Consider the following 17,257-nt stretch of genomic DNA (forward strand, 5'->3'; position numbering starts at 1 on the left):
AAAGATCCTTTCTGAGCCGGTGGGGCTGGCCTTGCGGGGGGTGCAGGCTTTAGATGCGGGGAATCCCTGCGGGCCCCCTCCCACCTGAATCTCTGCCAGGAGGGAGATGCCACCGACATGGGCAGGATAGGATGACTACCCTTGCCATGGCTCTTGCTTTGTTTCCCTCCATTGGTATCATGGTGGGCTTCCCAGAGGTAGTGGCTCCTGAGTTTGACTGTGGGTGCAATCTACAGTGGACAGGCCTCACGCACAGACGGAGCCCTCCAGCCCAGGGCCCTGTGGCACCTTTGGGGTGAACTCCAGCTGGGGAGGCATTTGGAGGAAAGCCTGATTTGTAGGTGCCCAGAAAGGGCGAGTCACTTCCCCCAGGTCACACAGCCCCATGCTCCCCTTCCCTTCCCTGGGGTTCAGTGGTCAACCTCCTACCCTCACATGCTTGGAGTTGGGGGCTTGGAGAGAGGAAGGCCGGCATGCGGGTCTGGGGGGCATCTAGCTTCCACCTGGGTTTACAGGCTCCTACTGCTGCATCCCCCCATCACCCCCTTCCTGCTGGCAGCCGAGCAGGAGGGAGTGCGGGAAATTCTATACACGCGCGGACAGAGAGAAATTAGTTTAGGACCCGGGCCAAGAACTGCGCGTCTGGCCGGGCATTGTGGGTAATTCCAGGCCCATCACCCGAAATGCAGCCGCTGCCTTTGTCTCAGACACTCGCGAATTTCTCCCCAGCTCTGCGGATGCCAGATCCAGGGGCTCCCCACCCCAAAGCAAAGCCTGCTCCCCCCAGAAGGAGGTTCAAGGCATCAGTCTGCCCATAAGCTGCAGCCAAAGGGGACCCCGGCCTCAAAACAGCCCCCTGGCTCAGCAACACCTAAAACTCGTGTGTGTGTGTGTGTGTGTGTGTGTGTGTGTGTGTGTGTGTGTGTGTGTGTGTGTGTGTGTGTGTGTTTGATTTTGGGGGCCACACCCAGCAGCACTGAGGGGTTCCTCCTGGCTCTATGCTCAGAAATTATTCCTAGCAGGCTTGGGAGGGACCAGGTGGGATGCCAGGATCTAATCCAGGTTGGCTGCATGCAAGGTAAATAAATACCGCCCCCCCTGCTGTCGCTCAGACCCCCTATGTATTGGTTTTTTTTTTTTTTTTTTTTTTTTTGGTTTTTGGGCCACACCCGGCGGTGCTCAGGGGTTACTCCTGGCTGTCTGCTCAGAAATAGCTCCTGGCAGGCACGGGGGGGGGTGGGGTGGGGTGGGGTGGGGGGGAGAACCTTATGGGACACCGGGATTCAAACCAACCACCCTTGATCCTGGATCGGCTGCTTGCAAGGCAAACGCCGCTGTGCTATCTCTCCGGGCCCGTATTGGTATTTTTTTTAACTGAGTCGGGACTTTGGGGACTCTGTGGGGTCCCAGAGATGGATTCTATGTTGGTCTGATCACATGTGGCCTTCACACACACACACACACACACACACACACACACACACACACACACACACACACACCATCCAGTGCTTATCTCCCTGCCCCCACATTTTTATTGGGTTCCAAGGGTCTACTGGTGGCTGAATTCACAGAGTGGGGGGCTGAGGGCGAAGAGGAGAAAAGCACCCCCTCCATCTTTCATTGCTTATGAAAAGCACCCGAAACAGTGCTCGCCCACCCACCCGTCTACCCACGCACTTGGCATAAAACGCCTGAAGCTTGGAGCCTTCCCGGGGGAGCCCTGGATCCCTCCCTTTCCCTCCACCTTGGGAATTAAACCCTCAGCTTTCATTTTCCAGTTATTTTTCTGGCCAGGGAAGGAGCCTGCGCACAGGAGCAGGGGTGCATAGGGACGGGGGATGCTGGGTGGAAAGCGGACTGGAGAGAGCCCCCTCTCTGGTTAGGGGGCCCCCAGATTCCATCCCCACCCCCTCTGCATTCCTGAAATAGCTCCGCCAGCTTCTTGAATAGTGGCGGCCAGGCCTTTTCTCATTGTTGTCCAGGGCTTAGAGACTTGCTTCTGCTCTGCTCCACCAGCAGCCCCTGGAGACTGGCGGAGTGAATGGGCCTGGCTGGGTGCCAATAAAGTTTTATTCATACACACAGCCTGGGGGCCGGGTGTATGTGTGTGGAGGGGGGAAAGCGCCTGCGGTGAGGGGCTTTGAATGTGCCATTTGGGACCCAATGTCCCAGCCACTGTGGGGCCTGTGGCTGCATCTGGCCCTGCAGTTTTTAAGAGATTTGATCTGATGATGGTGGGAGGAAGACAGATCTGTGTGGCCTCAGAGGCTGGGAGCTTTGGCATCTGGTATTCTGTCCCTTTGGTGGGGGTTTACTTTTTGGGTTACACCAGTGATGCTCAGGGGATACTCCTGGCTCAGTGCTCAGGGATCACTCGTGGCTGTATTCAGGGGACTATATGGGATGCCAGGGATTGAACCTGGGTTGGCTGTGTGCAAGGCAAATGCCTTCCCACTGTCTATCACCTCAGCTCTGTCTTCCTTCTTTCTCTCCTTCCTTCGTTCCTTCCTTCCTTCCTTCCTTCCTTCCTTCCTTCCTCCCTCCCTCCCTCCCTCCCTCCCTCCTTCCTTCCTCCCTCCCTCCCTCCTTCCTTCCTTCCTTCCTCCCTCCCTCCTTCCTTCCTTCTCTCCCTCTCTCCCTCCTTCCCTCCCTCCCTCCTTCCTTCCCTCCCTCCCTCCCTCCTTCCTTCCTCCCTCCCTCCTTCCTTCTCTCCCTCTCTCCCTCCTTCCCTCCCTCCCTCCCTCCTTCCTTCCCTCCCTCCCTCCTTCCCTCCATTACTTCTTTCTTTCCCTCCCTCCCTCCCTCCCTCCCTCCCTCCCTCCCTCCCTCCCTCCCTCCCTCCCTCCTTCCTTCCTTCCTTCCTTCCTTCCTTCCTTCCTTCCTTCCTTCCTTCCTTCCTTCCCATACCCAATAGTGCTCAGGGCTTACTCCTAGCTCTGTGCTCAGGTACCCTTCTGGTGGTGCTCTGCTGGGGGTGCCTGGGTTGGAACCCGGGTTCACCAATTCCAAGACAAGCACCTTCCTCTGTTCATTCACTTCTCGGTGACGGTTCTGTGTCACCTCCTGGAAATGCATCTTTAGGGGAGGATGGGGAGAGAGCAAGGCTGGAGGGAGCTGGGGCCCCGTCTCAGCGGCCCTGGCATGTTGGGGTTCATGTGTAAAGAAGATCCTGTCCCCCAGGTGTAAAGAATCTGCCCACTGTGGCTGTGCTGGGCGGATCCAGTGTCAGAGATGACGGGACAAGCTGGGACGGACCCAAACAGGATCCAGTTTCAGCTCAGAAAATCACACAGGTTGGGGGCCAGAGCAATAGCCCAGTGGGGAGGGAGTTTGCCTTGTACCCTGGCTGACCCGGGTTTGATTCCCAGCATTCCATAGGGTCTCCCAAGCCTGCCAGGAGTGATTCCTGAGTACAGAGCCAGGAGGAACCCCTGAACACTGTCGGGGTGGCCCCAAAATGAAACAAAACATTTTTTTGAATTTGTACTGGTTTGGGGAAACCCTTGAAGGTGCCAAGAATCAAACTCGGTCATCGCGTGCAAAGCAAGCTCTTTCCCACAGTGCTCTCTCCCCAGCCCCATGTAGGGGAGAAGGAGGGGGCAGAAATTTTAAGTGAGTGTGTGAGGGAGGGGAGAAGGGGTGTGAGTGGAAATGGGAGTGATAGTCTGGAGCGACACGGAACAGAAGTTAGCAGGACCCCATATTGGGGTGGTGAGTGCCTGAGTGGGGAGAGCTAAGGGGTGGCGCCAGCGTCCTCATTGGCCCGTACCTCAGTTTCCCCATTCTCCCAAGCCCTTGAGACCGAACCTAGTCACCGTGGCTCTAGGTACAGGGGTTGCAAGGGAACAGAATAAGGCACATATAAACTGGGGAACCCACCTTAAGGTTTGAGGGTGCTTCAGGGAGGCCTTCTCCTCCTCCTTAGGTTATCCTATGTGGAAGCGAGTTTGAAGGAGCTTTTCAGCACCCCAGGCGTTGTCTGCGATCCAGATTCATGTTACATGTTTGTAACGTTTTCGTAATATTTTTATTTCTGTTTCCTGGTGACTTCCTTGAAAGTTTTGGTTTTGATGCTGCACCTGGCAAAGTGCTCAGGATTTACTCCCGGCTCTGTGCTCAGAGATCAAGCCTGGCGGGCTCAGGTCAAACCGTGGGATGCCAGGGATCGAACCCGGGTCAGCCCAAATGCCCTCCCTGCTGTGCTATATCACTCCATCCCCTCCCTTCGTCTCTGTCTCTGTCTCTCTGTCTTTGTCTCTGTCTCTCTTTCTCCCTGTGTCTCTCTCTCTGCCTCTTTATCTCTGAGCCACACCTGCCAGTGCTCAGGGTTCACTCCAGGTTGCACTGGACTAGCTTCTGGGTCAATGGTGCCCCCCAATTCCCTCCCCCCATGCTGTTCTCTCTCCTGTGAGCTCTGCTCTGGCCTCTCAGACAGGCCCCCGCCAGCAGGTCTGGGGGGGGGATGAATGGAAAGGGTCACGTGCTCACACTTTCTCTCGGGCTTTTAAAAATATTCTTCTCTTGGGCTGATTTTCCTTAATTTCCTGCCGCACGCGACAGTGTTATAATTAGAAGACAAGTTATTCTGAAGGGAAAGAGCACCTCCCCCTCCACACACACACCAACACCCCAAAAAGTCCCAGCTGTGGGCGCTGACGTGATTTGAGCCCCAGGCTCCTCGGTTGAGGACAGCTGCAGAGGACGCAGGCACCAGGCCAGCCCACCAACGGGTTCTGGGTAGGTGAAGCCATCTGAGCGGGCTTCCTGGAGGTGTCAGCTTGGCTCTTCCCAGGCCCCCTAGTTGCTGAGGTCATCTGTAGGTCCCTCCTCTTTGGCCCCTTCAGCCCTCCACTCGAGTGTCTGCTGTGCTCTGCGCCTCACACTCTGTCCCTTCAGTGCTCACTTGGCCTACACATGCCCCTGCCCCTCTCTCCTCCCCTTGCTCTGCCCACTGGTCTTCCCACCTCCCTGCAGACAAAGCCCAAGTCCTCAGATAGTGCCCACCAGGCCTGGCATGAAGATTTCCCATCTCCTCCTTACTTTTCCTTCATTCCAACATGCCTTAGCCAGGCTCTGTCCTTCCCTAGGATCTTTGCACAACTTCTGTTCCACCCCAAAGATCCTTCTTTACATGGTCTGAGTTCAAACATCACCTCCGCGATGCTCCAAGCTCCCCTCCGTCACCCCATTCTTCCATCCTGCCCCTGTCCCACCCCCCCTTGTAAGGCATCCTTAGCTATTCTGCTTTTGGCAGGGCAGAGCCCACCCTCCTGCCCATCACAGAATCTTTGTTCGGAAGTGCGTCTGCATCTTCCCACGTCCCCATATGTTCGAGGTTAGGGGCTTCTGCCAGTCGTCTTCTTGCTCTGTTCTTACATCACCCCCCCAAAAAGCCGCTCGTGGGGCCAAAGTGATAGCACATGGGGAGGGTATTTGCCTTGCCTGTGGCTGCCCCAGGTTCGATCCCCAGCATCCCCTGTAGTCCCCCAAGTCTGCCAGAAGTGATTTCTGGACAGAGTCAGGAGTAACCCCTAAACGCTGCTAGGTGTGGCCCCTAAAAAAGCAAAACACACACACACACACACACACAAACTCATAAATGTGGCTTCAATTCAAGCGGAGGCCACAACATTGTGAGGGTATCTAGAACGAATAGGGCCTCAGGGGTGTCTTGCCTTATTTATTTTGGTTTTGGAGGGGTTGGGGGCCACACCGTTGGCGGTGCTCAAGGCTGACTCTTGGCTCTGTGCTCAGGGATCACTCTTGGCAGGACTCTGGGTCCCTCTGTGGTGCCGGGGATCCAACCCAGGTCAACTTCATGCAAAGGCAAAGACCTTCCTTCTTTCCTGTCACTCTGGCCTCCTGATTTGCAGGAGGAAGTGGAAACTGTGCTCAGGGAGTGCAGGAGGAACTAGGGATGACCTGAGGCCACGTGTGGAGTGTGGGGTGTGGATCTGAGTCCCCCAGAGATGACGGGGAGGGAGTCTGAGCACCCCCAGATCCCTCTGGGCTCCTTCGAGATTTCTTCCTGTGTCTGCTGAGTTTCGGCTACAGATGGGGAAACTGAGGCCTGGAGCAGTATTGTGTGTGTATGGGGGGTGGGGTGTTCTCATAGTCATGGTTTGCACCTGGATCTGCCCGGATGGATCTCTCAGTCCAAAGCTTCAATCTGGGCACCTGGTGGTGGGGGGACATTTTCCAGCCCCCAGCCGTGCCCCACCTTTGCCCGCGTCCCTGTTGGCAGCTGCCACTCAGGGTCGCCCTGACGTCCCCTGACCTGAGAGCCCCTTGTAGGAGGGGCAGAGAAGCAGTCAGGGAGGGAGACTGAGGCCTGAGCAGGAGACAGCTGCCTCCCTGGGCCAGCAGGGCCGGCTGGGAGGCCCTCTATTAGAAGGAGCTGCCTGGGGACCCCTGGACCCCTTTGTCCCTTGGGGGGAGCTGCTTAGAGAGGGTCAGACAACAGCACAGCAGTCTGGGGCCTCAGCTTTGATTTGTATTTGGTTTGCTTTGGTTTTGAGGCCAGACCCGGGGGTGTCCAGGGCTCATTCCTGCGGGGTTCGGGGGGGGACCCCCCACTCCCTGCAAGGGGCGCCCTTCCCAGCGGCCCCTCAACTTTTCAAACCTGAGCCGGGGAGCAGCGCAGCCCTGATTGGCTGCGAGGTAGGCCGGGATCCGCCCCCTGCGCCTGACCACGCCCCCTCTTTCGGATTGGTTGTCTAGGGCCTGGGTCCATCCCCGGCACTCTGGTCACACCCCCCGTTCCGGATTGGGTGTCTGGGGCCTGGACCCGCCTCCTGTCCTGCTCCGCTCTCTGTCTGATTGGATGTCTGCGATGGATCCGCCCCTGGCCCCGCCCTCCACTCTTGGGCGTCGGGTCGGGTTGCTGGAGGCCATGCTCCCAGCCTCTGGCCACGCCTCTCCCCGCCCCGGATCCTGTGTCGGTCGTGGGCTCGGCCGCGCCATCTGTTTCCAATCTGCGCCGCCGCCTCCGCCCCCTCCGCTGGGCTGCAATCTGAGTGGGGGCCGCCCCCACCGCTGCCCTGCGTGGCTTACAGTGCCCCGGGAGGGGTGTGGCTCCGCGGGCTCAAGCCACGCCCTCTCCAAAGACACGCCCACCAGAGGCTACGCCCCCGGCAAACCAGCCCCCCGGGGCCTTCGCGCTGTGTGCCTTCTCCAGGGCCACGCCCACGTAGAGCCACGCCCCACTTCCGCTCCTAGGCACGCCCCTCTCCAGACCACGCCCCCTCTGCGATGGCCACGCCCCGGTCCATCAGACAGCCTGGGTGGGCCTTCGCGCTGGGTCCTTTCTCCCGGGCCACGCCCACACTCAGACACGCCCGCTCCCGCCCTGGCCACGCCCACGTATGGTAGAACACGCCCACCGCCCGCCCGGTCACGCCCCCCAGTCCACCCGGGACGGGCCTCGCGCCGCTCTGCTGCTCCGTCCGCCCCGCTGCAACCTTTGCACGGCCAGCTTGGGGGACCCGCGCCCCGACTCCGACTTCCAGCCCGGGGTGAGTGAGTGAGCGCGCCCTCCCGCCGCCTTTGTCCCAGGCTCGCTCCCCCCTGCAGCCCCTGGTTTTCCTCGACGGCCCCCAGACCCTGGCGCTCCAGCCTGCAGGCCCGACCCCGCTCTGCTCTTGGGCCCAGGCGGGACCGTTAGTTCTGCTCCGCGGGTCCCCTCCCCCGCTGGCCCCCGGCCCGGCTCAGCCTCCCCCACGGGGCGGAGCCAGGCCCAGCCCCGCTGCTGCTGCTATGGCTTCTGCTGGCGAGGGAGGGGGCGCTGGGTGCAGAGCCTCCGCTTCCTGGCAGCCCGCCTGGCTCGCCCCCTCGCCCCCACTGCCCTCCCGCGCCCCTCGGCCCAGATACCCACCCCAGTCGTGATGCTCCTCTTGGGGGGCCCCCTGGCAGATGGGGCCCCTCTCCTGCCGGCACACAGACACTTGTCCCCCATGATCGCAGGGACAGCTCTGCCTGCCAGGCCGCTGAGCAGATCTGGGGGGGGGGGGGCAAACTGGAGATGCGCCTTGAACTTCACAGGCTCTTTCCGAAGCCTTTATTGCTTCCTCTGGAGTTGGGGAGAGGGGGCACCCCTCCTAGGAGAAGGTCCTGAAGGGAGGAGGGAGCCCAGAGGTCGCCCTGATCTCTCTCTCTCTCTCTCTCTCTCTCTCTCTCTCTCTCTCTCTCTCTCTCTCTCTCTCTCCCCCTCCCCCCCCCCCTCTCTCTCTTTCTCTCTCTCTCTCTCTCTCTCTCTCTCCTCTCTCTCCCCCCCTCTCTCTCTCGCTCTCTCTCTCTCTCTTAGGGTGTCTGAAAGGGCTTCATGGAGGAGGTGGCCTTCTCACCATGAATATGAGGGGCTGAGATTGGACGGGGTGGAACCTGTTACAAACCCTCTGCCTCCCCCCACCCTGGCAAGTTAGGGCCAGAAGGGGGATCAGGATGGGGAGGGGGTTGGCAGCCCTGGACACCAAGTTCCGAGCCGACTCACTCTCTTTTGGGGGTCAGTACACCTGGCAGTGCTCAGGGCCATCTCTTGGCTTTGTACTCAGGGCTGAATCCTGGCAGTACTCAGGGGAGCCTATGGGATGCCGGGGGGTCCAACTCAGGTTGGCCACCTGGAAGACAAATGCTCTACCCTCTGCACAATCTCTCTGGCCCTCTGATTCTACTATTGAAAGTGTGAAGGGGGGGGGGGATGGGGAATGGAGAAAGTGCTTGACACAGAACACAGCTAACCAGGGTTCGATATCCAGCATCCCATATGGTCCCCTGAGTCAGGAGGGATCCCTGAGTGCAGAACCAGCGTAATCCCTGAGCACTACCAAGTGTGGCTGCCCCAAACATGGGTGGATGGAGACGTGAGGTTTCCGGGCAGAGGGGCAGGGCCAGGGGGCATGGGGGGGCGTTGGGGTGCACTGGCCTGCGTATCTGCCGGACAAGTGTGTTCCAATGGTGGCTGGAGAGAAAGAACAAGGGAAAGGCTTTTCTGCCTTGCACTCTCCAAGCCCAGGTTCAAGCCCCGGCACCCCATTTGGTACCAAACTCCTCCAGGACTGATCCCTGAAGTGCAGAGGCAGGAGTCAGCACTGTGCACTGTTGGGTGTGAGCCCCCCCCCCAAAAAAAAAAAAACCAAAACAACGAACAACAGCAAAGAAAGAAGATGAAGGAACATCTCTGAGGGTCTAGAGGAGCCAGAGCAAGGACAGCTGGGTAGCACAGCAGGATGGGTGCTGCCTTGCCTGAGGCTGGCCCAGGTTTAATCTTCAGAACCCCAAAAAGGTCCCCCAGAACCCCAGGAGTGATTCCTGAGCACAGAGTCAGGAGTCAGCCTTGAGCACCATGAGGTGTGGTTCAAAGACCAAAAAACAAAATGTGGGGCCGGAGCAATAGCTCGGTGGTAAGGCATTTGCCTGGCATGCAGCTGACCCAGAAGAGACCCAGGTTTGATTCCTAGCATCCCATATGGTCCCCCAAGCCTGCCAGGAGGGATTTCTGAGTGCAGAGCAAAGAGTAGCCCCTGAGTACCACCAGGTGTGGCCCCAAAACAGAAAAAAAGCAAAATGTGTGTGTGTGTGTGTGAGAGAGAGAGAGAGACAGACAGACAGACAGACAGACAGACAGACAGACAGACAGACACTGGGTGCAATACAGGGGAAGGCACTTAACTTGCATGTAGTGACGCCTGTTCTATCAATCCCCAAAGCATCTTTGGGGAGTACTTTCAGTGCTCACCTCAGAGCACTGGAGCAGAGCCAGGAATAGCTCGGAGCACTGTGCGCCATTATCCAAGCCCCCACCCCAATATAACAATAACAGTCACCGTTATGATCAACCCTTTTTCATCTCAGAGGCTTGGGCGGAGCAGTGCATTCTGGGAAGCATGGAAAGAGAGGCTCTGGGGGGCAGCTTCTGGGGTCCAGCCAGCAAAGGGACGGGACCCCTGAGCAAGTGTCAGCTCCCCCAGGCCCCGTCAGATCCCCCCCCCATTGCTTTTCTGTGAACCTGGCTGGGGGGGGGGGCTCTGTCCTCCCTACCACTGCCATCAGGAGGCAGGGAGGGGAGGGATTGGGGTGCGGCCTGGCCCTGGGGACCCTTGGAGACGCCCCCAGAGCGATCGAAGCTGCATTAGTGGCCGGGCCCAGCATCCGCGGGATCCGTCCCCACCCTGCTCCAAGACCATTGGAGGCGGCTGAGGCCTCAAGAGAGGGGCCAAGCTCAGTCTCTGGTTTGGAGGGGCTTGAGATCTTGGGAGGCTGCTGCCAGCTCTGAACAAGGGGTTCTGAGCAGAACAGTCTGTGAGCCCCGAGTTACAGTGTTAGGGGTGCTGGGGTGTGAGGGAGAAAGGAGGTGCGCCCACAGCCCCCCAACTCCCAGAATGAGACAGAAACAGAGGCAGGCGAGGGGGGTGTCCTCAGGCCTGCAGGGACCCCGCCCGGCCGGGTGACACAGCCCGTGTGCTCTGGGGGACATAATCACCCCTTTATGCTCCCAGCTCCGCGTGGGTTCTCAGGCCCAGCTCCAGAGCCGCGTGATCCCCAAACACACACGCTCAGAACTTTCAGAAGAGTTGTCTTGAGCCTTTTTCGGGGTGGGGGGCAGTTGAGCCACACTCAGTGGTGCTCAGGGCTATTTTATTTTTTGTGGCTTTTGGGCCATACCCGGCAGCACTCAGGGGTTCCTCCTGGCTCTACACTCAGAAATTGATCCTTGCAGGCTCAGGAGACCATACGGGACACCAGGATCGAACGCAGGTTTTTACCTGAGCCAGGGATCGAACCCAGGTTTTTATCTAGGCCAGCCACTCAGGGCTGACTCCTGGCTCTGCACTCAAGGGACTCTTTGGGATGTCAGGGATTGAACCCAGGTCAGCGCTGTGCTTTTCGATCCAGTCCCCATGCATCCCTCCTTATTGCCCCAACCCCTTCCAGAAACTCAGGTTATGGGGGCCCAGGCTCCCCTCAAGGCCTCCCAGAACCTGTTTCTTCCCCATCTCCATAGCCCTGGGGAGGCGGTCCAGGCCATTTTGCGGCAGCAGGAGCAGGGACGGCCAGAGCAATAGAACAACGGGGAGGGCATTTGCCTTGCACGCAGCCGACCCGGGTTCAATACCCGGCATCTCACGGGTTTCCCTGAGCACCACCAGGAAATGATCCTGGAGCACAGAGCCAGGAGTCAGCCCTGAGCACTGCTGGGTGTGGCCCCCCACAATAAAAAGAGGAAGGGAGGGAGGGAGGAAGGAGATTGGGGACCAGAGAGATAGCTTGGAGGTCGGGTGTTTGTCTTGCATGCTGAAGAATAGTGGTTCAAATTTCGGCATCCCATATGGTTCCCCAAGCCTGCCAGGAGTGATTTCTGAACCTGGAGCCGGGAGTAACCCCTGAGCAATGCCGGGTGTGACCACCCCCCCCCAAATAAAGGAGACTGATCCAGTGGCTGCAAGTCTGCCTGAAACTCTGCTCTGGTCCTGCGACCCGACCCATCCCCATCTCTGGCCTTGCTCTTAGCCCTTTTCTCCTGCTGTTTTTTCTCTTCCTGCTAAGACACCCCAGCGCACCCCCTCCACCTTTGCCATTCCCATTATCTGGCCTGGCCAAATCATAGCATTCAGCCTGGAGGCAGCGTGGCAGCTTAACCAATAGCACATGCAAAGGTCCCGGGGCAGGCAGTGTGTCTGGGAGGACCAAGAGGGAAGTGAGGAGGGCAGGGAGTGTGGCATAGGGAGGGGTCTCCCCCCACCAGTCCTGCCCCTTTATGGAGGGAGAAAGTGCTCCTTGCCCTCCCCCATAGGCACCTGGGGGAATCTCACTGGTGCCCTCTTGTGATCATTGTTCGAGATTGGAGCCAGCCCTGAGCAGGGTATAAGGGGGCTGGAGAGATCATTGGGGAACTGAGCCCAGGGGTGGGTGGGTCGCTCACCCCCACAGAGCAGGGTGGGGTGCTCAGATCTAAGTTTGGAGGCCCAGCTGGCAGGACTGGGTTCTCCACCTGGCTTCTAGTTTTCCAGGAATCTGAATTGGTGTTGGGGTGACATATATACCCCTTTAACCAAAGATAGGGCTCAGTATCCCCTAAAACATTTTTACTTTTCTTTCTGGCTTTTGGGTTCCATGCAGCAGTGCTCAGGGCTGGCTGACTCCTGGCTCTGTGCTCAGAGATCACTCCTGGCAGTACTCGGGGGACCCTGTGTGATGCCGGGGATTAAACCCGGGTAGGCTGCATGCAAGGCAAACGCCCTCCCCCCTGTGTTCTCGCTCCAGCCAAGACCCTCAAACCTTTCCTCTCCCAGAGCATCCTCGGACCTCCTCTTCCCATCTCTGCCTCCTACCCTCACCCCATTATGGCCAGTTCATCTTCTGGAGGGTGAATTCGGGGATCCCCATCCTTCCAGATGCCAAGACGGTGCCATAGAGGCCAGGGGACAGTTAGAGTCTTTCCTGTTTTAAAACTCCCTGGGTTGTGGGGTACAGAGGTGGCCCCGGTAGCCAGGACCCCCCCCCCACCTTCTCCTTCCCCTTCCTTGGCTGGAGGGTCCATCCAGCAGTCAGAGGCCTCAAGGGGCCACCCTCACTCCAGCTGGCCGGGGCCGTTCTCAACTGAGCCTGCCCTCTTCTTCCAGGGCCACTTTTTCCTTTAAAGAGCCTAAAAGGGGGTGCTTGGGGAAGGGGACAAGGGACTGTTGGGGTCTGGGCTTCTGTGTCTAGCGGCCCAGTCCCCAGGTTGTTCCCGTGGCTATTCCATGGCCTCTCCTGCTCTCCTGCGACTGCTTGCTCTTGTGGCCCTTTGCTTCCGAGACTGTCCTTGTTTCTCTTTTCCCATGGTGGCTGTGGTCGTTCTGTGGTTCTCCTCCCCGTGACATCTGCCCTCCCACCTGTCCCATGGTCCTCGGCGCTGTGGCTTCTGAAGCTGAGGCCTCATTCCCCAATCTCATGGCACTGGGGGGACGCAGGACTGGAAGCAAAAGCCGACATGGGAAATAATTCACACACGGTGAAGGGGATAAGACAAGTTCAGGAATCTCCACACGCAAGATTTTGCTCCTGAGAAGTAGATAGCTCAGTGGTGGAAAAACTAAAAAGGCCAGCAGTTTTTCTCTGCAACCTTCATTGGGGTCCTTATTGGGAATCCAAAGACCACACCCCGGCTAGAGGACAGGTTGGGTAAGAGACCAATACAAAGGATGCTTCCATTCAAAGGTGCTTCCATCTAATCTTTGCCAAGTACCAACAAAAAGAGTAATTAATAGTTGGGGCTGGGGTGATAGCACAGCAGTAGGGCATTTGCCTTGCATGCTGCTGACACGGGACAGACCGGGTTTGATTCCCCGGCATTCCATATGGTCCCCCATGCCTGCCAGGAGCGATTTCTGAGCGCAGAGTCAGGAGGAACCCCTGAGAGCCGCCAGGTCTAGCCCAAAAACAAACAAAAGAAAGTCAAATTGAAAAGAGTGAAGACTGATTATTCCAACAGCCACTGCCCCCCTATGATCTGTGGGTGTCCACAGGGAAGGGGGACATGGTCCCAGGGGAAGCTACATGGGGACCACCAGGACCCCACGCAAGCTGAGAATTGCCCAGGGGGTTGGGGATGACGTTCTGTGAGCATGGAAGGGTGGGTGTGTGGTTGGAGGGTCCACCTGGCCTGAGGAGTACACCCCCTCTGTGTCCAGGGTGTCCTGGATGGGGTGGTCACTCGGGGACACAGGCAGGTCCCACATCAGCCAGGCTCACTATGACCCCACACATCTGAGGATGGATCCGCTGTGTGAGCTCTCGGGGGTGGGGGTTAATCGTCCGCACTGGATGTTGGGGTCACTCCCAGAGGGGTTGGAGGATGCTTCAGGGTCTGGCCTGAGGGTGTTACCTCCCTGGCCTGGGTACAAGAAATTTTTGCAGGTCACACCCAGTAGTGCTCGAGGCTGACTCTTGACTCCGTACTCAGCAATCACTCCTGGCAGTGCTCAGGAGACCCTCTGGAATGCCGGGGATTCAGCCGAGTCTGCTGCATGTGCCCTTCACACCATTCTGGAACTCTGGCTTTGCAGACAAGAGTCTTAATCTCCTGCTCCCCAATCTGGCAGTTTCTCCACTGTGAGGGTTCAGAGTTCAAGTCTGGACCTGACTGAGGACAGGCCAGTGCTGGGTTTGGTCAGTTTGCGTGTGTTGGGGGCTCTGCACCCCTCGTCCCCAATTCAAGGCCTTCCCTGGGGCTATGACCCGGCCTGGCCTGGCCATGCCCTGCCCGTCTTGATCTGGGGGTTGTGCTGGGCGTGGTGACCACAAAGGGGTATTTTGGGAGCTGAAATCACGGGGTCCCGCCCCGTCATTACATGACTCCCATCCCTCTGGCCACAGTGGGGCCCAGCCCAGGGCACGGCCTGAGGGGGTGCGGGGCTGAACCCCCATTCTTTCTGACACTCTCCCTGCCTTCCTCCCACCTGCAGAGAGGGAGAAAGGCCAGCTCAGTGCTTTTCTCTGAGTCTCTTTCTGGCAAGTGCTTTTCTCTTAGTCTCTTTCTGGCATTCAGGCCAGACCCTGAAGTGCTCTGGGCTCAGGTTGGTTACTCCTGACTGCACTCAGCAGTCACTCCTGGCTCTGTACTCAGGGATCACTCCTGGAAAAACCTGAGGGATGACAGCTTGAACCCGGGTCGGCCGGCTGCAAGATCCGTGCTTTTCCCCTGGACCATCTTCATCTTTCCAACCTCCCCAAAGCTATTGTTTGTTGTTGTTTTTTTCTTTTTTGTTTTGGTTATTTTGGGGGCCCACACCTGGCAGCGCTCAGGGGGTTCCTCCTGGCTCTGCACTCAGAAATCATTCCTGGCAGGCTGGGGGGGAACCATAAGGGATTCTCGGAATTGAACCTGTGCAAGTCAACGCCCTCCCCACTTTGCTCTTTCGTTCTGGAAATCTCGGTGCAGACTAACGGAATCATCTCCATTTGTACCCCTGGGTGTCTCCCGCTCCCCCCCATCATTCCAGTCCTACTTCTGGGTGGGTCACCCCCTTGGGGACACTGGGGGGCGGGAGTTGGGCCTCTGTCCAGCTGGGCTATGGAGTCCAGCTGCGGTTCGCTGGTCTCAGGCCTCCCGGACAGGCGGCTGGAGAGGGGACGAATGGTTAGTTTGGGGACCCCTCGGGTGGGGTGCCTGGTCCTCAGGGAGCCTTGGTGAGTTTCTCACGCTTCTGGGAAGTTCCAGATCAAGGCCTGGATTTAGCCTCTGGCAGTGACCCACTTCCTGCCTCCCAGATGGCCCGGCTCCCCATCCGTCTTCACTGGGGTCCCTCTCAGCGACACCCATCGCCCTTCCTTCCCGGCCCCTCTGTTGTCCAGCCACACCACTTCCTCCTCTCTCCCATCCCTGCCCTTGGCCATTCTCCTACCACTCCCTCCAGACTGCCCTCCTAGGTTTCTCATCTCACAGAGGCCTCCCTCAACCCTCCTCTCCTGTTTCTCTTCTTCTGCAGACGCTGCCCCGTCTGACACTCAGTGCCGGGTCTCTTGGTAAGGGACCAGGGGGGGCCCGCCCCCCCCCAGGGAGGAGGTCGGAGGTTGTGGGCCAGGATGGCGCCTGCCTGGGGCACTGGCGCGGCAGCTGTGGTGGGGCCCATCAGCCTCCTCATGGTCCTGCTGGTTGGAGGCTGCGCCGCAGAAGGTAAGAGGTGGGGAGGGTCCACATGAGAGAGAGAGAGAGAGAGAGAGAGAGAGAGAGAGAGAGAGAGAGAGAGATTCAGAGAGAGAGATTCAGAGAGAGAGAGAGAGATTCAGAGAGAGAGAGAGATTCAGAGAGAGGGAGGGAGGGTCCACATGAGAGAGAGAGAGAGATTCAGAGAGAGGGAGGGAGGGTCCACATGAGAGAGAGAGAGCTATGCAGAGAGAGAGGTGGTGAGGGTCCACATGTGTGAGAGAGAGAGAGAGAGAGAGAGAGAGAGAGAGAGAGAGAGAGAGAGAGAGAGAGAGAGAGAGACAGGTTCCTGGGAGAGTGAGAGGAGGAGGAAGAAGCATGAGCTTTGCGGCCTGTCCCAGCCACTTTGCTTTCACACTTTCTTCCTCTGAGGGAAACTGAGGCTCTAGCAGTGGTCCTCAAACTATGGCCCGAGGGCCACATATTGTATTTGTATCTGTTTTGTTTCTTCATTGCAAAATAAGATATATGCAGTGTGCATAAGAATTTGTTTTACTATAGTCAGACCCTCCAATGGTCTGAGGGACAGTGAACTGGCCCCCTGTTTAAAAAGTTTGAGGAGGGGGCCGGGCGGTGGCGCTAAAGGTAAGGTGCCTGCCTTGCCTGCGCTAACCTTGGACGGACCGCGGTTCGATCCCCCGGTGTCCCATATGGTCCCCCAAGCCAGGAGCAACTTCTGAGCACATAGCCAGGAGTAACCCCTGAGCATTATCGGGTGTGGCCCAAAAACCAAAAAAAAAAAAAAAAAAGTTTGAGGAGGGCCCGGAGAGATAGCACAGCGGCGTTTGCCTTGCAAGCAGCCGATCCGGGGCCGGAGAGATAGCATGGAGGTAAGGCGTTTGCCTTTCATGCAGGAGGTCATCGGTTCGAATCCCGGCGCCCCATATGGTCCCCCGTGCCTGCCAGGAGCAATTTCTGAGTCTGGAGCCAGGAATAACCCCTGAGCACTGCCGGGTGTGACCCACAAAAACAAACAAACAAACAAACAAACAAAAAAAAAAAAACAAAAGCAAGCAGCAGATCCAGGACCAAAGGTGGTTGGTTCGAATCCCGGTGTCCCATATGGTCTCCCCCGTGCCTGCCAGGAGCTATTTCTGAGCAGACAGCCAGGAGTAACCCCTGAGCACCGCCGGTGTAACCCAAAAACCAAAAAAAAAAAAAAAAAAAAAAAGTTTGAGGACCCCTGCCTAGAGTGTCAGCGACCTCTTGAAAACCAGATTTCATGGGGCAGCTCGGAGCACCCAGCTGTGCTCAGGAGTCACTCCTGGCAGTGCTTCTTGGCCCCTATGGGGTGCCGGGGATCCAACCCAGGCTAATGGTGCCAGGCCAGCACCCTCCTGAACGCTCCCACCGCCTGGTTCTCTCCAGCCCCGTCCACACCACAGCAACCACACGATCCCTCTGTCCTCAGCGCCCGCCATCTTCCCTGGAGTCCACAGATCCAGTTTCTTGAACTTCTCTGCGTGTTCTGGGGCTGCCCTGCTCCAGTGCTTCCTCCCTACAGTGCTCTGCACAGTAGCTGAGGTCTATCTGGGCACAGTACGTGTGCGGGTGGGCACTCGTGGGTTTTGA

General features: G+C 58.1%; 1 protein-coding gene across 1 annotated transcript in view; it reads left to right on the top strand.

Annotated features, from left to right (window-relative positions):
* Positions 1 to 17,257, top strand: part of PTPRS (protein tyrosine phosphatase receptor type S) — an 84,448-nt gene that overhangs the window by 16,527 nt on the left and 50,664 nt on the right. The window contains exon 2 of the mRNA XM_049788068.1: positions 15,468 to 15,655. Coding sequence (XP_049644025.1) covers positions 15,565 to 15,655 — 91 coding nt within the window. The 5' untranslated portion in view covers positions 15,468 to 15,564. The remainder of the gene's footprint in view (positions 1 to 15,467; positions 15,656 to 17,257) is intronic.

The sequence above is a fragment of the Suncus etruscus genome, chromosome 15, assembly GCF_024139225.1.
Source record: "Suncus etruscus isolate mSunEtr1 chromosome 15, mSunEtr1.pri.cur, whole genome shotgun sequence".
NCBI lineage: Eukaryota > Metazoa > Chordata > Mammalia > Eulipotyphla > Soricidae > Suncus > Suncus etruscus.